We start from the raw sequence: 23578 nt of genomic DNA, 5'->3' as shown, positions 1-23578 counted from the left end.
TTTTATGGTTCTACGTTATAAACTTCTGTGAAGCACTTGGGGGCTCAAAGTGCTCACCACACATCTAGATAAGTTTCTTTGGGGGTCCAGTTTCCAAAATGGTGTCATTTGTGGGGGTTTTTCACTGTTTAGGCACATCAGGGGCTCTCCAAATGCAACATGGCGTCCGATCTCAAATCCAGCCAAAAAAGTCAAATGGCGTTGCTTCCCTTCTGAGCTCTGCCATGCACCCAAATAGTGGTTTACCCCCACATATCGGGTATCAACATACTCAGGACAAATTGCACAATAACTTTTGGGGTCCTGTTTTCCTTGGGACAATAAAAATTGGGGGTGAAAAGATCATTTTTGTGGAAAAAAATTTGATTTTTTTAATTGTATGGTTGTACGTTATAAACTTCTGTGTAGCCCTTGAGGGTTCAAAGTTCTCACCACATATCTAGATACGTTCCTTGGGGGTCTAATTTCCAAAATGGGGTCACTTGTGGGGGGTTTCCACTGTTTAGGCACATCTGGGGCTCTCCAAACATGACATGGTGCCCAATCTCAATTCCAGCCAATTATGCGTTGAAAAATTCAAATGGCGCTCGTCCCTTTCGAGCTCGGCCATGCGCCAAAACAGTGGTTCCCCCCACATATGAGGTATCGGCGTACTCAGGACAAATTGCACAATAACTTTTGCAGTCCAATTTCTCCTGTTACCCTCGGTAAAATAAAAAAATTGGACCTGAAGTAATTTTTTGGTGAAAAAAAGTTAAATATTCATTTTTTTTAAACATTAAAAAAATTCCTGTGAAGCACCTGAAGGGTTAATAAACTTCTTGAATGTGGTTTTGAGCACCCTGAGGGGGGTGCAGTTTTTAGAATGGTGTCACTTTTGGGTATTTTCTATAATATAGACTCCTCAAAGTGACTTCAAATGTGATGTGGTCCCTAAAAATAAAATGGTGTTGGAAAAATGAGAAATTGCTTGTCAACTTTTAACTAGTGATGGGCGAGTCCTAAATTACTTGGAATCGCTTGACTCTAGCGAGTCCGAGCCCGGGACTCGCTACTCGTTGCGAGTCTAGCGAGTCCAATGTTAATGAATGGGGAAGCGAGTCTTAGCGAGTAATGTGCGATTTACAAATTGCAGATGTGTCTCGGAAAGCGCTTGCATTGGCGATTTGTAAACCCCACTCACAACAGTTTGTTGCTGCTGTGTCCGAGTCCAAACTCGCATGAGGCGAGGGAAGCGATTTTCTCTAGCACACACCATGCTTTGAGCAAACAGGAAATAATCTGAGTCGAGTTGACATACGCACACACACACAGAGCAATACAGAGCAATCATGGCCCGTGTCACTGTCAACACGCTGCAGTTGATTGATCTGGTGGAGGCTCGGCCCCTGCTTTGGCTCCCCACTGACCCTGCCTATGGGCATAACATCCAGCAGACTACAGCCTGGAGGGAGATCGCTCAAGTGATGTTCCCTGCACTGCTACGGCCACGACCTCGTCCCTTTGCAACCTCTTTTTTGGGAAATTGTGGTTTTTGTGACATTGTTGACAAATGCACAGTCACCGAGATGGAGTTAGGTGGTGCTGTAGGCGTCACTTGCTGGCGGGGTAAGTGTGTGTGCTGACACCTAGCAGTGAAGCTGCACACTAGTCCCTGCACTGTGCACTGCACTGTAAGGCTTGATCCTCCCTGCCTGCCTGCCTACAGTCTACACAGTACTCCTCTGTCCTCCTGGTAGCTCTCAGAAGAGCTGTTTGGGTTTAATATAAGGAATCTTGAAGTTTCCCTACACTAACTGACAATCCCTATGATCTGCTCAAGCATCTACCTCACCCTGCTCTATCTCAGATCTCTCAGGAATGTAGAGGAAATGGCGGTGGAAAAGGCTTATATACAGCCTCGCCTCTCATACATGACATAGGCATCACGATGGACAGAAGCCAATCATAGTCCTGCCACAACCAACATTACTGAATATGATTGGCTAACATGCTTGTCCATCTAAAAAAGTTTTCTGACCTAACACGCTAGGCTGTCTCGGAAGCTTTGTAGGAACATAACAGATTCTATATTTGCGAGTCCCGAATCCAGTATACAGGACTCGGGATTCGTAGACTCGCTCAGACTCGCTCACAATCGCTGTGTGTTGACATAGGCTGTCTTGGAAACTTGTAGGAACATAACAGATTCTGTATAAGCGAGTCCCGAATCCAGTATACAGGACTCGGAATCGTAGACTCGCTCAGACTCGCTCAGACTCGCTGTTGACAGCGATGTGATATAGCGAGTCTAGCGAGTGAGAAAAAAAAACTCTGACAAAACTAGGATTGCCATTGACTTGCATTGGACTCGTTACTGTGCGAGTAATCACTGGGAGACTCGCCGAGTAACGAGTCCAGCGAGTCCCTTACTATTCGCCGAGTAACGAGTCCTAGCGAGTAGACTCGCCCATCCCTACTTTTAACCCTTATAACTTCCTAAAAAAATTTGGTTCCAAAATTGTGCTGATGTAAAGTAAACATATGTGAAATGTTCCTTAAAGATTTTTGTGTGCCATATTTCTGTGATTTAAGGGCATAAAAATTCAAATTTGGAAAATTTCAAAATTTTCGGCAAATTTCCTTTTTGTTAGAAATAAATACAAGTTATGTGATTGAAATTATACCACTAACATGAAGTACAATATGTCATGAGAAAAACAATGTCAAAATCACCAGGATCCATGGAAGCATTCCAGAGTTATTACCTCATAAAGGGACAGTGGTCAGAATTGTAAAAATTGGCCCGGTCATGAACGTGCAAACCACCATTGGGGGTGAAGGGGTTAATGAAGATGTTTCACTTCTCTTTGTTTATTGTACAAGCCTATCTCTAGAAGATTCAAACTGTGAACTTAGATTGCAAGCTATTGTCCTACTGCACAATAAATTCTCAAGAAGAAAAAGATGATCAAAAGGCCAAAGTAATATTCAATATCAAAATTATTTTATTAAATTACAGTATAACAAAATATTAAAAATCCATATCACCAACATCAGAAGAGACAGGATAGAAAACACCTGTCAGTGAAGTTCCACATATGCACACAAAGGGACGCACTAATCCGGGCACACAATTGATGAATAATTAATAAATGTTTCAGCCTATGCATATAATAAAGGAACGATACAAGAGAATGTGTGAATAGGCTTCACATATATCCTCAATTTATATGGCGCAATGCCCAGTACTCCCATAATCAATCCTATATATCAGCACATAAGCCTATGTATGGGAGGAGGATTCAAACCGCCACACACCGACCTCCCTTAGCCATAGTAATATCCACAATGAAAAGGGACAATGCCCAAAATAATTATAAAATTACTCGTGGCTGTAAGCAGGTAATGGCTGTGGATGTCAGCAGGTAGCGGCCGTGGCTGTAAGCAAGTAACGGCCGTAGATGACAGCAGGTAGCGGCTATAGTGGTGCCCAGATGACGTGCATCCACCGCGACACGCGTTTCGGACCTTCCTTTCTCAAGGGGCCTGGCTGGGCAGTGGCAATCCACCTTTTTAAATCCCCGGTCACCGCATGGTAATCCGCGCCACTGGAAGTAGCGGTCCCGAACTGGAAGTGACGCGCACCGTTACCAAGATACCAACAACGCCAGCCAGCGTCGGCATCATTGAGGGGGAGGGACCGGGGCGGGTCCCACCACTGCATAGAGACACCGAGAGCAGGCCAGGGCTGCAGTAACGAGGGAACAGCCGCGTACAGAATGGGAGCACTAGCCCACACCAAGTGTCACATACTATGAACAACAATAACATGCAATAAAAATAAGGACCACAGGAGAAATTTAGGACACATATATAAACATACTGTATTATAGACTATATATATTCTGTGTGACCAGCACCTGCCGAGTCACACTGCACATGCATTTACGTACACATATAAACATCAATTATTATGCAAAGATATATAAAGAATAATTTAAACAATAATAAGCAAATGCAGTCTTCTTAGGCTACTTTCACACATCAGTTTTTTGCCGTCAGGCATGATCCGGCTTTTTTTAGAAAAAACGGATCCGGCATAAATTTTGGAGAACTGTAGAAACGGATCCGTTTTTTTGCTGGACCCGTCTCTGTTCCTGGCGGCTGGCCAATTGGATCTGAGCATGCGCAGACTTAAAAAAACCGGATCCGGTTGCTGGATCCGTCTTTTTCTGGATCCGGCGCATTCTGGCGCCCATAGACTTTCATTGTAGCAAAAAGCTGGAAGTGCCGGATCCGGCGCTTCCGGCTTTTTCGCCGGAGACAAAAAACGTTACAGTAGACGTTTTTTCAAGATGCCGGAATGAGACAAGTTGCCGGATCCGGCAAAAAACGGATGAAACGCAATGCCATCCGGCACGATCCGGCGCTAATGCAAGTCAATGGGGAAAAACCGGATCCGGCATTGCATTTTGCCGGATCCGTTTTTTCCAAAAAAAGCCGGATCGCGCCTGAAGGCAAAAAACTGATGTGTGAAAGAGGCCTTAGGCTCAAAGACATATATATTAGATATTGCACACTCCACATATATTTATCTATATTCACAATTACAGAGATACATAAGGAGTAAATTAAGCCATGAGAATAGGTATATCTTCTTGGGCTCCAAGATATTGAGAATAGATGGAAATCAGGTTGATGGTCATAATATATATCCATATTCGTCCAATGATCCATATATAAGACAACACTAAGGAAAATTAAAAACATAGTTAAAATATGGGGACACAACACCACACACAGGTGTCTCCCAAACAACAGAACAGTGTAACTTACTTATAGGAATGGGGCATAACTAATACTCTCATTGAGTCCAGATGGTTGAACTGTACCCAGTGTCCATATCCATCTGGACTCAAGTTGGGCCAATCTTCTAGAAATGCCACCACCACGAATGCCTATGTCTAACATATCTATGCCCCTAATCCTGAGAAGGCTACCATCGCATCCATGAAACGTCTAAAATGACGGGGAATAGTTTTCAAGGATGATACATCTTCGGTGGTCGCTGCTGCCTCAATGCCCAAAACGTGTTCTCTAACACGTATTTTCAGCTGCCTAGTTGTCATACCCACATAAATCATACCACATGGGCATACAGCATAGTTAATCACGTTCTTAACTCGTACAGGTAATGTATTTCTTGATTTTATACTCCCTAGAACCATCTTGATTCACAAAAGTCCCTATACGGTCAATATTCGGGCAGGCAACGCAGCGGCCACACGAAGAACTACCACAGTGTTCTGCCACCTGATCAAGAAATGTAGCCACTGGTAAACCATTATAATGACTACGGACCAATTGGTCCCTCAAGTTCTTTTATCTTCTGGCAGCAATGGCAGCCCTCTCAGGAAGGAACCTGGCAATTACCGGATCAGCCCTTAGTATATACCACAATTTATCAAGAATCTCCCTCATGAGGGAAAAGTGTGAACGATAATTGGTCACAAACCTTATATGCTCAGATTCCCTCTTGGGCTTGGACCTGTAAAGTAGTGCATTTCACGACGAGTATTTGGCCCTATTAAATGCCTTCTTAATCCTACGATTACTATAGCCACATTCGGATAGCCTCTTTTTTAAATCTTCGGCTTGTCCATAGAAATCATTGTTGGTGGAACACAATCTATGCAGACGTAGAAATTGTCCAGTGGGGACAGATTGGATCATATGACCTGGATGGGAGGAGGTCGCATGAAGTAACGTATTGGTGGACATAGGCTTACTGTAGTTCACCCCTACTATCCTTTTTTAGTATCACATCCAAGAATTTGATGCTCTCATGATCATATTTATAGGTAATAAAAATGTTTAACTTATTCTCATTCAAGGATGTCATGAAAGCCTGGAGATCATCACTAGATCCCTGCCAGATCAGAAGTATATCGTCGATGTACCGTGTCCAAGAGAGGACACGGCACATACACAGCGACCGATCCGACAGGGAGATGTCTCTCTCCCACAGCCCCAGGAACAGGTTAGCATAAGCAGGGGCGAAAGCTGCCCCCATAGCTGTTCCCTGGAGCTGCAGGAAGAAAGACTCCTTAAAAATGAAAAAATTATGAGTCAAAGTAAATCTTAATAACTCAGTAATCAATTCTCTGATGTCCCCCGGCAAGTTAGACATACTAAGAAAAAATCCTGTTGCACGAAGGCCATCTTCATGCCTGATGCTGGTGTATAGGGACTCGATGTCCCCAGTCACCAACATCATATCGTCTTTCAGATGCAGGCCATCTACCCGCCTCAACAACTCCCCGGTGTCTTTCAAAAACAATGGCAACCCCTCAACTAACGGCTGCAACTTGGAGTCTATCCACCGATTCATGTGCTCTACAAAATTACCACTGCCCGATATAATGGGGTGGCCAGGGGGCGTTTGCGCGTCCTTATGGACCTTCGGCAATAGATAGAAAGTCGAAATTGTTGGCTCAGGTACAATAAGAGCAGTTGCCAATTCTTTGGATATGGTGCCCGCATCCTTAGCTCTATTAATGATGGTAAGCAACTGTGCAGGGTAGGCGGACAAGGGGTTAAATGTGAGCTTCTTGTAGCAGACCTTATTATACAGTTGACGAAAGGCCTCCTTTTCATAGAGAACCTTAGGCCATACTACCACATTGCTTCCCTTGTCCGCCGGCTTAAATACCTTATCCGTTAGGCCCTGAAGGATGCACAGAAGCACACGTTCCTCTCTAGTTAAATTGTCCCTATACACATAACGCGAGATCTCAAGGAGCTCCTTACTCACTATCTGTACAAATAAGTCCACATTGGGACATGAGGACAGGTGTCACTTTTGGGTATTTTCTATCATATAGACCCCTCAATGTGACTTCAAATGTGATGTGGTCCCTAAAAATAAAATGGTGTTGTAAAAATGAGAAATTGCTTGTCAACTTTTAACCCTTATAACTTCCTAACAAAAAAAAATTTGGTTCCAAAATTGTGCTGATGTAAAGTAAACATATGTGAAATGTTCCTTAAAGATTTTTGTGTGCCATATCTCTGTGATTTAAGGGCATAAAAATTCAAATTTGGAAAATTGCAAAATTTTCACAATTTTTGGCAAATTTCCGTTTTTTTCACAAATAAATGCAAGTTATGTGATTGAAATTTTACCACTAACATGAAGTACAATATGTCATGAGAAAACAATGTCAGAATCACCGGGATCCATGGAAGCATTCCAGAGTTACTACCTCATAAAGGGACAGTGGTCAGAATTGTAAAAATTGGCCCGGTCATGAACTTGCAAACCACCCCTGGGGGTGAAGGGGTTAATGAAGATGTTTCACTTCTCTTTGTTTATTGTACAAGCCTATCTCTAGAAGATTCAAACTGTGAACTTAGATTGCAAGCTATTGTCCTACTGCACAATGTAGAGGAGGAGGGTGAATGCCCAGAGCTTTTAATATTTTCTATGACATGCGTGCATGTGTGTAACTTTATTTATTGAAAACATTGAACAATGTTTGGACAAAGATTTCAAAGTCAAACTTTACTTTGGAAGATAGTAATCTAACAATCATTGACAGGAGAAGCAAAATGTGAGAACACAGTATGGATCAATTTACCAGTGTGCAGAAGTAAGTACAGTTTCAAACAACAAAGATTCTTTTTACTGGTGCCTATGGTTAATGTATCCCCCTTTATTTATTGAAAACATTGAACAATGTTTGGACAAAGATTTCAAAGTCAAACTTTACTTTGGAAGATAGTAATCGAAACAGTCAGATTTTGCTAAAGTACAGTATATGTCAATTTGCTTAAATAAATCATTTATTTTTATTTTTATTCTAGTAACAGCCTGCAATCAACCCCCAACTGTTCTGAATGCTAAAATTAATGGACAAACTAAAAATATTTATGCATCTGGTGACATAGTTATGTATTCATGTAATAAGGATTATTCCCTGGAACAATCATTGACAGGAGAAGCAAAATGTGAGAACACAGTATGGATCAATTTACCAGTGTGCAGAAGTAAGTACAGTTCCAAACAACAAAGATTCTTTTTACTGGGTGCCTATGGTTAATGTATTCCCCTTTATTTATTGAAAACATTGAAATATATTAATTTTATTATTAGCTGTTTTGTAAAGAACATATTTTTTTTGCTATTACCTTAAGGCTGCAGTCACATTGTCAACAGTACCTCAAAGACTGCTCTTTTTGCAGCCTCCTTTACCAGACTGACTCCATTATACGTTAAAAGCCACATCTATAGAGTTGGGCGAAACGGGTCGACAAATTTCAAAAGTCGCCGACTTTTGGCAAAGTCGGGTTTCATGAAACGAAACCCGACCCTAGGATGAGGTCGGCCACGATGTCGGCGACTTACGCGCCAAAGTCGCGTTTCAAAAGCTTTTTTTGCACTCTTTTTCAGCCAATCAGGATCCACGGACACTGTGGGCAACGTAATGACATAGGCAGGGGTCACCACCATCTTGGAGAAGGGCATGCAAGTGATTGGCTTGCTTTGTGGGGCGTCACAGGGGGTATAAAGGGCGGGGACGCCGACCGCCATGTTACTCATGCTGATCTCAGAATAGGGAGAGCTGCTGCTGAGGAAGATTCTGTAGGGAGAGCATTAGGCAGGGAAGAAGATACCAAAAACTGATTCTGCTGCTAGCGATTTTGCCTGTACAACACACCAGTCACTGTGCAGTGCAAGGGGAGGCTATATCTTGGTGCATCAGCTCTGTTGGTTATTAGGCTGCCTTTTAAGGCTACCTGGTAGCTGCATTGCTGTGTGCACACTGCTGAGCAAACTGCTTTTTGCAAAGCAATCCAGATTTTATTGTTTTGTCCTGCTGAGGTACTGAGTGTGCATTTTTCACACCATACAGCGGTGCACACTCCTCACACAGTACCGTGTAACGGCTGTTATCACAGCCACAGTGAAGCTATCTGTGTGTCACTCTGTGAGAATAAGTCGAGGACATGTTCCGTTCTTACAGACCTGCACCTTCTAGTTTTGTCTAGCTTTCAAACAGTTAAATATATTTGCTGTTTGATCACATTCAAAACTATAGAGAGACAGCGTGTGTCAGTCCGTATCCTTAAAAAACACGGAGCTTGACAATTTTACGTACACCGGACAGCCGTGTACGTGCACGCTCCTCTCAGTACCGTGTAACGGCTGTTATCATTGCCACAGTGAAGCTATCTGTGTGTCACTATGTGAGAATAAGTCGAGGACATGTTCCGTTCTTACAGACCTGCACCTTCTAGTTTTGTCTAGCTTTCAAACAGTTAAATATATTTGCTGTTTGATCACATTCAAAACTATAGAGAGACAGCGTGTGTCAGTCCGTATCCTTAAAAAACACGGAGCTTGACAATTTTACGTACACCGGACAGACGTGTACGTGCATGCTCCTCTCAGTAACGTGTAACGGCTGTTATCATTGCCACAGTGAAGCTATCTGTGTGTCACTCTGTGAGAATAAGTCGAGGACATGTTCCGTTCTTACAGACCTGCACCTTCTAGTTTTGTCTAGCTTTCAAACAGTTAAATATATTTGCTGTTTGATCACATTCAAAACTATAGAGAGACAGCGTGTGTCAGTCCGTATCCTTAAAAAACACGGAGCTTGACAATTTTACGTACACCGGACAGCCGTGTACGTGCACGCGCCTCTCAGTACCGTGTAACGGCTGTTATCACGGCCACAGTGAAGCTATCTGTGTGTCACTGTGGAAGGATAAGTGGAGGACTTGTTCCGTTCTTACAGACCTACACTCTAGGGAGATTCCTATTCTGCCCAATTCTATATACACCTTGTAGTTTGTGATACACTAGCCAATTTCTGCCTGTGACATAGCACTCTGATATTCAGTGGGCCTCACACAATCCATAAGTGTCCAGTGTCCACAAGTGTGTGCAGAAATTCAAAATCTCCCCTGTCCTATAGACACTTTTTTCACACCTGTGCCATTGAGCCTGTGACATAGCGCTGTGATATTCAGTGGGCCTCTCACAATCCATAAGTGTCCAGTGTCCACAAGTGTGTTCAGAAATTCAAAATCTCCGTGATCCTGTAGTCACTTTTTTCACACCTGTGCCATCGAGCCTGTGACATAGCGCTGTGATATTCAGTGGGCCTCTCACAATCCATAAGTGTCCAGTGTCCACAAGTGTGTGCAGAAATTCAAAATCTCCCCTGTCCTATAGACACTTTTTTCACACCTGTGCCATCGAGCCTGTGACATAGCGCTGTGATATTCAGTGGGCCTCTCACAATCCATAAGTGTCCAGTGTCCACAAGTGTGTGCAGAAATTCAAAATCTCCCCTGTCCTATAGACACTTTTTTCACACCTGTGCCATCGAGCCTGTGACATAGCGCTGTGATATTCAGTGGGCCTCTCACAATCCATAAGTGTCCAGTGTCCACAAGTGTGTGCAGAAATTCAAAATCTCCCCTGTCCTATAGACACTTTTTTCACACCTGTGCCATCGAGCCTGTGACATAGCGCTGTGATATTCAGTGGGCCTCACACAATCCATAAGTGTCCAGTGTCCACAAGTGTGTTCAGAAATTCAAAATCTCCATGATCCTGTAGTCACTTTTTTCACACCTGTGCCATCGAGCCTGTGACATAGCGCTGTGATATTCAGTGGGCCTCTCACAATCCATAAGTGTCCAGTGTCCACAAGTGTGTGCAGAAATTCAAAATCTCCCCTGTCCTATAGACACTTTTTTCACACCTGTGCCATCGAGCCTGTGACATAGCGCTGTGATATTCAGTGGGCCTCTCACAATCCATAAGTGTCCAGTGTCCACAAGTGTGTGCAGAAATTCAAAATCTCCCCTGTCCTATAGACACCTTGTACCTTGTTTTACATTACTATATAGTTTGTTTGATTTTGTCTACATTTCTACCAAAAATGAGGAAGGCTGGTGGAAGAGGCCATGGAATTGGGCGGGGGTTGGCAGCTGGTAATGATGGTGTTGGTGGTGGATCTGATGGTAGTGGCAAAAGCAAAATAGGACCAAATGCAGGAGGTGTTGAGCCTGCGTCATCGTCTGGCTCCACAAGGCCTCGAAGGCTTAGTTTTCTAGGAGTTGGCAAACCGCTTTTAAAGCCAGAGCTGCAGGAAAAAGTTTTGTCTTACATTGCTGACTCAGCCTCCAGCTCTATCGCCTCCTCTTCTGAAGTTGTAAAAAGTAAAAGCACTGAGTCGTCATTGGAGGCTCATGTTCATGAACCACACCTTTCCTTGTGTCCTTCACCTCAACCAAGATTGAAGGATGAAGCAGGCCGTACTACTGATTACTCCATGGAGCTGTTTTCACATACCATGCCTGGATTATCAAGTGAAATGGTGAATTACCCAGGCCAAGATGAATCTGACATGGAGTGCACTGATGCACAGCCACTGATAGATGATTCTGCTGGTACATTCACTCAGAGCACTACATTGTCCTCGCAGTGTAAAGAGCCAGATTCTGACCCTGATGAGACTCAGGTGCCCCTTCCCGCACACTATACCACCATACACGGTGACACAGAGGAAGGTGCACATGACATTGAAGAGGAGGTGATGGAGGACCCAGTTGTTGACCCAGATTGGCATCCATTGGGGGAAGAGGGTGCTGCTTCCAATAGCTCAGATGAGGAGCATCCACAGCAGATATCAACATTGCAACAGCTGTTATCTGGCAGGCACGGAGCACTCCAAAGACAGGTTCCAAAAATCAAAAGAGTTGCTGGACAGCTTGTCCAGAGGGTCAATATATCACAGCGTGCTAGGCCGCAAAATGTCTGCCAAAGTAGGAAGAGTGCAGTGTGGCACTTTTTTGAACAAAATCCTCATGATCAGGCCAAGGTTATCTGTAAGAAGTGCGCAAAGACCTTTAGCCGAGGGAAAAATCTGAAAAATTTGAATACCAGTTGCATGCTTAGACATTTAACCAGCATGCACTTGCAAGCGTGGACACAACACCAAACCTCAAGTACCACATGTGCAACTGATCACAAAGAAGGTAGTCAGCAATGCTACATTGTTTCCCCCACTGTAAGCCCACCGGTCAGCACAGCAGCAAATGTTGAGGTGTCGTTGCAAGGCCACAGCAGTCAGGGAATCCCACTGTTATATCAACGAATACTGAATCTAGGCCATCAGAAAGAACACCAACTCCATCACCATCATCAACCCTCTCTCAGTCCGCCCTGTCCACCGCTACTTCCACCATATGCAGCTCTCAAGTCCAGCTCACCCTCCCAGACACTGAGTAGGTCAAGAAAGTACTCAGTCTCTCATCCGCGTACACTGGGTTTGAACGCCCACATTGCCAAACTAATCTCGTTTGAGATGATGCCCTATCGGTTGGTGGAAATCGCAGCTTTCCGCGAACTCATGGCCTATGCAGTACCACGCTATGTCCTACCCAGTCGCCACTTCTTCTCTCGCAAAGCCATCCCAGCCCTCCACCATCATGTGAAAGACCGCATTGTCCATGCACTCAAGCAGTCAGTGAGTGGAAAGGTGCACCTCACAACTGATGCATGGTCCAGTCGGCATAGCCAGGGCCGTTACATGTCCATCACTGCGCACTGGGTTAATGTGGTGGATGCAGGGTCCACAGGGGACAGCGGTGGTGGGACAGTGCTGCCTAGCCCACGGTATAGGAAACAGTTGGCTGTAGGCGTTCGACCCTCCTCCTCCTCCTCCAGAAGCGAAAGCTCGTCCACAGAGCGCAGTCGTACGAGCACTCCATCTGCAGCTGCCACTGTTGCACACGAGGTGTCCCCCTATCGAGCAGCTAGTGGAAAGCGTCAGCAGGCTGTGTTGCAGATGATGTGTTTGGGCGACAGACACACCGCCGAGGTGCTGGCCGAGTACTTTCAGCGACAAACTGAGTCATGGCTGGGCAGTGTACATCTTGAGGCAGGCAAGGTAGTTAGTGATAACGGCCGTAATTTTGTGGCAGCCATAGCCCTTTCAAAACTCAGCCACATACCTTGCTTGGCTCACACCTTGAACCTGGTGGTGCAGTGCTTCCTCAAAAATTATCCGGAGTTAACAGCCCTGCTCCAGAAGGTGCGAAGACTGTGCGCGCACATCCGCCGGTCGCCTGTACACTCCACTCGTATGCAGAAGCTGCAGCGATTGCTCCACCTTCCCAACCACCGCCTCATTATCGACATTGCAACAAGGTGGAACTCCACCCTGCACATGGTGGAGCGGCTGTGCGAGCAGAGGCAGGCCATAATGCATTTGTGGGAGGATACACGGCCAGGCACTTTGAGAGCAGACATGGAGTTGACAGGTGTGCAGTGGTCGAAGCTGAAAGACCTCTGTAAAGTCCTTCAGTGTTTTGAGGAATGCACACGGCTGGTAAGCGCAGACGACGCCATCATAAGCATGAGCATCCCACTTATGCGTCTGCTCATGCAAACTTTGATGCACATTAAGGAGCAGGCGTCTGCAGCCAATGTTGACGAGGAGGGAATCCTTGATGACATTCAGCCATTGTCTGCTCAGGGACCTCTCCTGGACGAGGTGGAGGAAGAAGAGGAGGAGGAGGATGATTATGGGGATGATTACTTTGGGGAGGAGGATGCATCTCGTGGGGCAAGTGAAAATGTTGGCATGGCAAGGTCTGGTACAGGGTTTGTGCGTGACTGGAGGAATGATGGTTTTGCCAGAAAGTGCTCCTCCAACCAGCACTCGCAGTGCATCATTGACACCGGGAACATTGGCCCACATGTCAGATTATGCCTTGCAGATCCTAAAAAGGGACCCCCGCATTGCCAAAATAATGAACGATGACGACTACTGGTTGGCCAGCATCCTGGATCCATGCTATAAAGGCAAATTACAAAACATCATGCCACAGGAGAACCTTGACCTAATATTGGTGAATAAACAAGCAACTCTGGTAAATCGGTTGCTTGAGGCATTCCCAGCACACAGCAGCGGTGATGGTTCTCACACGAGCCGTACGGGCCGGGGGCAGCTTGGCAGAGTTGTTCGTGGTGCACACAGCAGAAGTGGCGTTGGAGACAGGGGTTTCATGACAATGTTGTGGACTGATTTTTCAAGTACCGCTCACACAACTGGTAATACTGCATCGATGGAAAGTGACAGGAGACAGCAGTTGTCAGCTATGGTTACAAACTACTTTTCCTCCCATATCGATGTTCTCCCACACAGGTCATTCCCCTTTGACTATTGGGCCGCAAAACTGGACACCTGGCCTGAATTGGCCCAATATGCCTTACAGGAGCTCGCGTGCCCAGCTGCAAGTGTGCTATCGGAAAGAGTCTTCAGTGCTGCTGGTTCAATACTGACAGAAAAAAGGACCCGTCTGTCGACCCAAAATGTGGATGATCTAACCTTCATTAAAATGAACCATGCATGGGTTTCCAAGGATTTTGTCCCACCTTCCCCTCATGACACATAGGTTGACAGAAACATGGCTTGCTTTAGTCCTCTGCTTCCTGGGACTTGACCAATTTCGCCTTTTGCATCAGCTGAATGTCCAACATCAACATATGCCATTGTATAAACCTTCCTAACTGGGCTGCCCCCCCCCCCATGGTCGGGTTCACCAGCTAGCGCACGCAACCGTGCGAGTGCCGTTGCCCTTGACAGGTGGGTAGGCTGACTCTTGGGCGCGGGCACTGGCACAGGGTCCCTCATAGTGCAATCAAGTGTCTCTGACGGTGGTGGTGCACACCCACCGTCAGACACACCGCTGTACTATGAGGGGCCCAGTGCCAGTACCGACGCCCACGAGTGGGCCAGCCGTGCTTGGCCAGGGCCCCAGCATTTGCAATCTTTACCTCTCCCTGCTCCTCCGCTGTGTAGTCTGGGCTGTCAAATCCATACTGGGCCTGACACCGTCTGAGCCTGCCTCCTGATGTATAGACATATATTTTTAATGTGTAAACTATGCTATCCATACATGTTATCCGGTGATACGGTACCCTTTCTCACCTTTGTGCAATCACGTGTAATCCATAATGTGCCTGAGAACGGCTGGCGAGCTGTTATGCAAGCTACAGCACCCGTGGTTTGCACACATAAGTTTTTCCCTTTTTCAGGAATGATGGTTAGGCCTAATTCCGGAACAGCGGTTGACCTGCACTTACTGGGAAATCATCGTTCGCGGGTAATAATTGTAATCCCAGATCCCCATCACTAACGGTGTTCAGCGGCTTATCTGCACCTGTAAGCGACACCCGCTGGCCCTTTCGGTGTAGCGCGCATGCAGCCACGGACATGTAAGGCCTTGACACACCAGTTATTGCCCAATCTCGCGTGCCAGAGCCTCGCGTGTCCCTCTAGTAAGCTGGATGCGGACCGCGTGGGCAGGACGGAGTCTCGTTCATTAACAGAATTAAGCTTGCAATGCGTGCATCTTTTCGGTTGCTGGATGGTTGAGGTTGCCCGTGTTGAGTCCAATTACGCCGCAGGCTCCACTCCTGGTGGTGCCCTTCTGGACATTCCTTTAAGGTTCAGCTTTGCAACCATACTGCCCACGTCAAACTACAATTTTGCCTTCATGGATGCTGTTTGGAGGGTCGTGAGTCGTGGGAATCATGCCGCCCAATCAGTTAACCTGCTAGAGAGATCCTTCGTTCGTTGCTCCCAAGCATGACATCACACTCCCTAGGAGGAAGGTAATGCCAGTGTGGCAACCATACTCCTGTGGGCGCCACAAGTGCACTGATGCCAAGCCACTGCTCAATGATTCTGCTGGTACATTGACCCAGACCACTACATTCCTCTTGCACTCTACACAGCCTGAATCTGACCCTGATGAAACTCAGGTTACCCTTCTCATATAATGTTCCACCTTACACGGTGACAAAGAGGAAGCTGCAGATGAAAGTACAGGTTCGGCCCACCTGCCGTCAGACACACCGCTGTACTGTGAGGGGCCCTGTGCCAGTGCCGTCGCCAACGAGTGGGCCCCCCCTGCTTGCTCAGGATCACAGCACTTGCAAGGTTGAAATACTTACCTCTCCCTGCTCCACCGCCATGACGTCTTCCGCGTTTCCTGACACTGATATTCTGATCAGAGAGCGCAATGACATCACGTCTGTACGCCCTCTGCCTAAACAGCCAAGTGCAGTGGGATGGAAGATGGGGATGACAAGGAGGCCTGACTAGTACAGGGATTCCATAGCGAGGAGAATTATTTCATTGTTTTCAATGTTGGGCCTGCTATTTTTGGGGAGCACTATACTCTGGAGAATGATAGATGGGGCCCACCATACACTGGAACATTCCAAAGGTGGACATCAGACACTGGAGCAGCATGTACAGGGCCCATTTTACACTAGAGCATTAGAAATAGGGTCCATTATGTATGGAGCATTATTTGGGCCCATAAGACAGTGGAGCTTCATCCATGTGGACCAACATATACTGTAGCATTATGTGGAGCTCATCATATACAGTTTCAAACATTATATGGGATCAATGATTCTGTAGGGAGAAATAGATGGGCCTCATTACTCTGTATAGCGCACTATGCGGTGGCCATAATACTGTATGGAGTAATATACTGTCCGTTTTTGGAGCTATTGGAGAATTTTAAATGGATATCAGTCATGAGATGTAAAAAGTGAAGTATTTTTCATTGTACTAGACCGCTATTTCTCTGCCGTATCAGAGCATCATGAGTTGTGGTATGTGTTAAAGGGGCGCTCTTTGGCCCAGGGCACATGAAAACCTGGATCCAGCCCTCCCCCCCCACAACTTTAGCCAAATAACCACCATTTTTCAATGCGTAGCTTGTATTATGAAGTAAATAAAGGGTGACAAGCTTCAGGAATAAGATTTTATGGTTTTGGCATTCAAATGGGCAGTGTAAGTGTGTTTTCTGTCCTCTTTTCACTCCCGACTTTTCTTCCCCATTGACTTACATTGGGTTTCGTGTTTCGGTCTGAACGAAACCCGACTTTTTCCGTTAGTCGGACGATCTCACTCGACCCGCCTTTTGGAAAAGTCGGGTTTCACGAAACGAAACTCGACCCAAAAAAAACAAAAGTCGCTCAACTCTACACATCTACTGTATTTGTTGTTGTCTCTTTTTGGGTGTAAGGGAACATTTTTAGGGGACCACATTTTCCGAGAGGCAAGGTTCCATAGATGAGCTACCCAAACAAATGCTAAGTGCCACTGTCGTAAATAGAAACCGCTGATCCCTTTTTGCAGCCCTATAATATGAACGGTAGACCACAAAACTTAAAGCTCTCTTGTATCTGTTGAATATCCATTTGTCTTATGCAATTAAGTTGTAAAGATTAAAGACTCTGCCTAGTTGTAAAGAAATGACCCAGTATGCATGTTATAATTGTGGGATGGATTGTCATTCCTTATAGCTTAGCACCAGTGGTGTGCTAGCAATAGCGGCAGACCACACGACACTCCTTCCTTCATTATTCTTCCTCTGCATCTGACGTCTCAAAGAAATGGGCGCGATGATATCACTAAAATGCGCCTACTTTGCCGAGCAATGTGAAGCTTCAAAAGACTATGGAGATGGGAGCAAAAAGGGTATTGGGAGAGGTAAGTATTTTCTTTCTTTATTTTTCTAATTAATGAGAATATTCTGGAGACAATTATGATATATAGAGGGCTATGTGTGGCCATTACAGTTTATTGAGGGTTATATGAACCATTACTGTATATGGAAGTCAATGTGGGTCCAATTATACTATACCCATTTTATTATATAGAGGGCTATGTGGAGTCTATTACATTGTATGGAAGGCTATACGGGGCCTATTATATTATATGAAGGCCATTACATTCAATCGGAGACAAGGAGACTCAATGAATGCCTGTTAGTGTACGTTCTTGTCTGATCTCATATGCCCAGTCACAAGCTTTTATTACAACTACAAAGAAATGAAAAGGGGTAAGGCTTTACTTTACCTCAGGGAGAATATACTTTATTTGGGGAAAGAAAGTATTTTAATCGGCAATAACGGTCGTAAATTATGTAAACTGCTGAATTCCTTGAAACTAGTTCTATCCAGCTTTCTATATCTTCTGTAACAAAGAAAAAAATAACACAATGACACACAATGACACAATGAGAAAGCTTGGGTTAGGGGTAGTGTTGAGCATTCCGATACTGCAAATATCGGGTATCGGCCGATATTCACTGTATCGGAATTCCGATACCAAGCACCGATATTTTTTCAATATCGGATACCGGAATCGGAAGTCCCCATAATGCAATGAGCCACTGTTGTGGCTGTGATTGGCTGCTGAAATGATGTCATCATGATGCGCGGTCTGTGCGCATCATGATGCGCGGTCTGTGCCGACTGCGGGGGGTCTGTGCCGACTGTCGGGGGTCTGTGTCGGCTGCCGGTTGTCTGTACGGTCCTCTTGGGGGTCTGTACAGGCCTGTCGGGGGCCTGTGCCGGCTGCCGGTGGTCTGTAGGGGCCTCTCAGGGGCCTGTGCCAGCTGCCGGTGGTCTGTACGGGCCTCTCGGGGGGTCTGTACAGGCCTGTCGGGGGCCTGTGCCGGCTGCCGGTGGTCTGTACGGGCCTCTCGGGGGTCTGTACAGGCCTGTCGGGGGCCTGTGCCGGCTGCCGGTGGTTTGTACGGGCCTCTCGGGGGTCTGTACAGGCCTGTCGGGGGCCTGTGTCGGCTGCCAGTGGTCTGTACGGGCCTCTCGGGGGCCTGAGCTGGCTGTCGGTGGTCTGTGCCGGCTGCCGGTGGTCTGTTCGGGCCTCTCGGGGGCCTGTGCCAGCTGTTGGTGGTCTGTGTCGGCTGCCGGTGGTCTGTGCGGGCCTGCCGGGGGTCTTCTGTGTGTGCAGGCATCGTCCGATGGGACTACAAGTCCCATCGGGTGATACCTGCTACAATGACAGTGATTGACACATTAGCCAATGATGGGACAGTAGTTACATCACACTGACGGCACACTGGGTGAACTTAGTGTCACACAGTGCCGAACGTGATGGTGGTGAACCACTTCCAGTTTTGAAAGCCCCAAGATTGGCTGGCCAGACAGCAGTGCACAGCACCTCCACTGCAGAGTCCTCTCCCTTCTCCTCTACAGGCAGCGGCATGCGCAGGCAGGCCATCCTGCATATGCGCTGCTTAGGAGACCGCTCGCACACCGGTGACGAGCTGTGGGCGGCAATATCAGAGGACTTTGAAAATTGGCTCACGCCAAATGATATTGAGCCTGGGAAGGTTGTGTCGGATAACGGCACAAACCTTTTGGCAGCTTTTCGGAGGGGTGGGCTGACTCATGTGCCCTGCATGGCACATGTGCTAAATCTGGTCGTGCAGAGGTTCTTGAGGAACTATCCGGGTCTGCATGTGCTGCTGGATAAAGTGCGTAAGCTGTGTGCACATTTCAGGCGCTCGCCCACATCCTGTGCTCGTCTAGATGCACTGCAGCGTTCACTGGGGCTGCCTGTCACTCGCTTAATGTGCGATGTTCCCACCCGGTGGAACTCCACCCTGCACATGCTGCAGCGTCTGTACCAGCAGAGACAGGCTGTAGTGCAGTATGTTGTGGGGCATCGCCTAGGGCAACGCAGTGCAGACACTGGCCATTTCAGCCCTTCGGAGTGGGCACAAATGAAGGACCTGTGTGCGGTGCTCAGCGGCTTTGACACCGCCACGAATATGTTTAGTGCCGATGATGCACTGGTCAGCATCACAGTGCCTGTCCTTCATTTGCTCGAGCACCTACTCCGAAACCTGAGATTTTAGGTGCAGTCACTGCTACCTTCCGATGAGGAGGAGGAGGCTGCACTTACACAGGTGCAGAGTGCACGAGAGGGTAGAGAGAGCCCTGCAGACATGGCGGTTTCAGGCCATGTGGTAGAGGAGGGTGAGGCTGAGCCAGCAGTACAACCGTCCGCTGATGTGGAGGAGCTCCAACACAGCGAATTCCTTCAAGGCTGGGTGGACGAATCAGAAGAGGGTGAGGATCTTCCCCTTCTTCCACCTACAGCAGCACGCACTATAGGCGCACATGGGTCAGTGTCGCATATGAGTGCATTCATGCTGCATTTTTTTCAACAGGACCCGAGGGTGCAGAGGGTTAAGTCTAGCATGCACTACTGGCTGGCCACACTGCTTGATCAGCGCTACGCTTCAAAATTTGCAGAGTTGATTCCAGAGGAAGAAAGGGGTCAACGTATGGCGGATTATAAAGCTGCACTGCTGCGCGACCTAATGGCACGCCACCCGTCTGAGACAGCCCCCGTGCAGCCCTCCTCTGCTCCAATCCCAAACCCTGCACTCAGCCACAGTTCTGCAGGGGAGACTAATTTTGAGAGATTGTGGGGCAATTTTTGGGCACGACCTAATCATGCATCATGTGCAAGTGGAAGTGGTGAGGAAAATGTAGGCCGCCTACATAACAAAATTCAGGAATACCTAGTCCTGAATTTTGAGGCATTTCCTGAGGCACCAGAACCATTCCAGTTTTGGTGTGCAAGGCTAACTCAGTGGCCAGAGTTAGCGCACTATGCTTTGGAAATGCTGTCATGTCCCGCGGCAAGCGTGCTATCCGAGCGTGTGTTCAGCACGGCAGGGGGCATATTAACAGACAGGCGCATGAAGCTGTCCAAAGAAAGCGTTGACCGCCTCACGCTCATAAAAATGAACCATGGCTGGATCAGTCGCAGCTTCCAAGTTGCAGACGATCCCAATCCTGTCTGAAAAATTTTGATGACTGTTAGGGCTACGAATCCTAATGCAGGTTGGGCCTTTTGCCTGTAATTACAGCTGGTGATGTGGCAAGTATGCTGCACCAGTCAGCGATTCTGTTGCAGCGCCAGGTGGATCAGCCAGTCAATATGTGGGCTGTTCAACCCGGTGCAGTTTACCTGCGAATCCTAATGCAGGTCGGGCCTTTGTGCCTGTAATTGCAGCTGGTGATGTGGCAAGTATGCTGCACCAGTGACCTATTCTGTTGCTGCGCCAGGTGGATCAGCCTGTCTCTATGTGCGCTGTTCAACCCGGTGCAGTTTACCTGCGAACCCTAATGCAGGTCGAGCGTTTGTGCCTGTTGTTGCAGCTGGTGATGTGGAAAGTACCCTGCGGCAGCGACCTATTCTTTTGCTGCATGAGGTGGATCAGCCTGTCTCTCAGTGAGCTGTTCACACCGGAGCAGTTTACCTGTGAACCATAATGCAGGTCGGGCGTTTGTGCCTGTAATTGCTGCTGGTGATGTGGAAAGTATCCTGCACCAGTCAGCGATTTTGTTGCCGCAGCTGGTGGAGCAGCCTTTGCTGTTAAGAGGCTGTTGACATCAGTGCGTTTTCCTTGCGAGAATAAGCAGAAGCACACGCTTCTATTCATAAGTTTTTCCCAGGTTCGGTCTGCGGCTAAGTCCAAAAGTGGGGACTTTGTGTTAGTGAGCTGAACACTGGTTTACCTTTTGTGTCCAAAAAGGACTTCTGCTTGGGTTCTTCCACCCGTGCAAGCATTTAATACGCCGATGGTCGCACAGTGAGCTCCAAGTTTGTAGGTAGTTTTTGGAGAGAGAATCCGAGCTAAACGCAACTTCAGATTCTAAGTCTGAAAGCTGCGCCAGATTCTAAGTCCAAAGAAAAAGCTGGGACTTATAGCTTGGAAGACGAACTCGTTTGAGATCAATGGTGGCAAAAAAAAAAATTAACATAAAATATTAGCAAGTGTTCAAAATACTTGGTTATAAAAGCTAAAAAAAGCCCTTAACCTAATGGCAATGCTTATTTTCGCAAAAAATTCACCGGTAATTCGTTGTGAAAATATTTGGCATTTGGAAAAAATATGGGCAAAAATGCTGCAAATTATAAATAGTCACTCTATAGCTTTATTGTAATAACAAAGAAACACACAAGGACAATTGTTTCGTAATAACAAAAATAAACATTTATTTTTACATAAATGTATCCATGGGACACAAAGAGGGGGACAACAGTCCAGATCATGGCCATGAAGTATGACATGGAGAGAGAGGCCAATGACAACCCAAAACATAAAGGAGAGGATACTGTAGAAGGTCGGGGGGTGCTTCAATCGGCGCCGTCCGCACCTCGGTTCTGGAAGAGGCGGAGCGACTCTTCCTGGACGGAGCGGTAATCGTCCCGGACCCCGTAGAGCTCCATGTGGAGATGGCGGAGCTGGCGAATGACGGCATTGGTCCCGCCAATCACCCCTTCCAAGTGTCTCTCTACCGCCTCCATGCGGTCTTGGAAGGGGTGATTGCCAGCTGTGGGGAAAAAAAATGAAATCAGGATGAGTGAACCTGAGTATAACAAGATGGGTGCCCCGGTTTACTTGCAGACCCTACACCGCCCACCACCCATCAGTGCCCATTAACTATTGTTGCAAGGTTGAACTGGTGAACTGAAAATGGACACTGAAGGAGCAGGAGGAGCGTAGGGTCTATTAACCCCTTCACTACGAGTGCCATACATGCACTGCGCATTTTACGTGGACCATATTACAAGCGCGGAACATGTACGTCGCGGTACTACACCGCTCCACGTGCCGGGAACGGAGGCTTTCCGGGGTACCCCCCGGCCGGCAGGCACCTCGGCTCGCCGTCCCAGGTGGTTTTGCCGCCCAACCCCCCCTTCCCACACCCTTCAGATTGACTTTTATTAGAATCCCCGACTCACTGAAAGAGAAAGGTACACTCTAAAAAAGCGTGAGTCTCGGACGACTAATAAAAGTGAAAAGGAGGCGACTGTCATCCAGGATAATCTCGGGAAACAGCTGCGTCCTGCGTTGCGACCCGCTCGTCGCCCGCAACTGTTGGCCATGATTATCGTGGCCGAAAGTCGCCCGTGTGATTAGGCAATTTTTTGCATGATTTTGCACCCGTTGATTTCAAATTGATCGCTAAGCCCCCTAAAACCTTCCTTGGGGGTATAGTTTACGGGTATATGTGGGGTGTTTCAGTTAACTGCAAAATTGGGGCAACACAGTAAGGGTTTGGTTTTGCTGTTAGTGTTAACCCTTGCTGGATTTCAGCTAGAATTGGTTTACCATGGAAAATAAAAAAAAAAAATTTAAGTTTTAAATGTTGAAATTTCATCTTGCTTTTGCAAAATTCCTGCGGAAGATCAAAAGGGTTTACAAGGATTTAAAAAGCTGTTTTGAACACCTTGAGGGGTCTAGTTTGAAAAATGGGGTCATTTAGGGGTGGTTTCTGTTATGTTAACCCTTAAAGTAACTTCAGAACTGACTTGGTCCTTTACAAAGTGGGTTTGGGAAATTTGTTAGTAAATGTAAAAAATCGCAGACGTAACTATAAGACTATAAGCATTATCATGTTGGCAAAAAATAAAATTTCTTAGTGAAAATGATGCCAATATGAAGTAGAAATGTGGGTAATGTTCACTAATCACTATTATTGGGGGGGGATCCGTATTTTTGATAAAAGCAGAGAATTTCAAAGATAAAACCGTGATTTTTTAGCAGAATTGTACCGTATTTTTTTTTATTTCAGAAAGGGAAAATATTTATACTCCCGTTTAGCACTGACTCAAAGTACAATATGTCCCGACGAGCAAACAATCTCTGTATGGCA

At 46.5% G+C, this 23578-nt stretch overlaps 1 protein-coding gene across 2 annotated transcripts in view; it reads left to right on the top strand.

Annotated features, from left to right (window-relative positions):
* Positions 1 to 23578, top strand: part of LOC141096342 (coagulation factor XIII B chain-like) — a 300511-nt gene that overhangs the window by 141937 nt on the left and 134996 nt on the right. For both annotated transcript variants that reach the window (XM_073582881.1, XM_073582880.1), the window contains exon 3: positions 7849 to 8031. In XM_073582881.1, coding sequence (XP_073438982.1) covers positions 7849 to 8031 — 183 coding nt within the window. The remainder of the gene's footprint in view (positions 1 to 7848; positions 8032 to 23578) is intronic.

Source organism: Dendrobates tinctorius, unplaced genomic scaffold (genome assembly GCF_039654945.1).
Source record: "Dendrobates tinctorius isolate UK_male_01 unplaced genomic scaffold, ASM3965494v1 ptg000074l, whole genome shotgun sequence".
NCBI lineage: Eukaryota > Metazoa > Chordata > Amphibia > Anura > Dendrobatidae > Dendrobates > Dendrobates tinctorius.
This window is presented reverse-complemented; position numbering and strand designations above follow the sequence as displayed.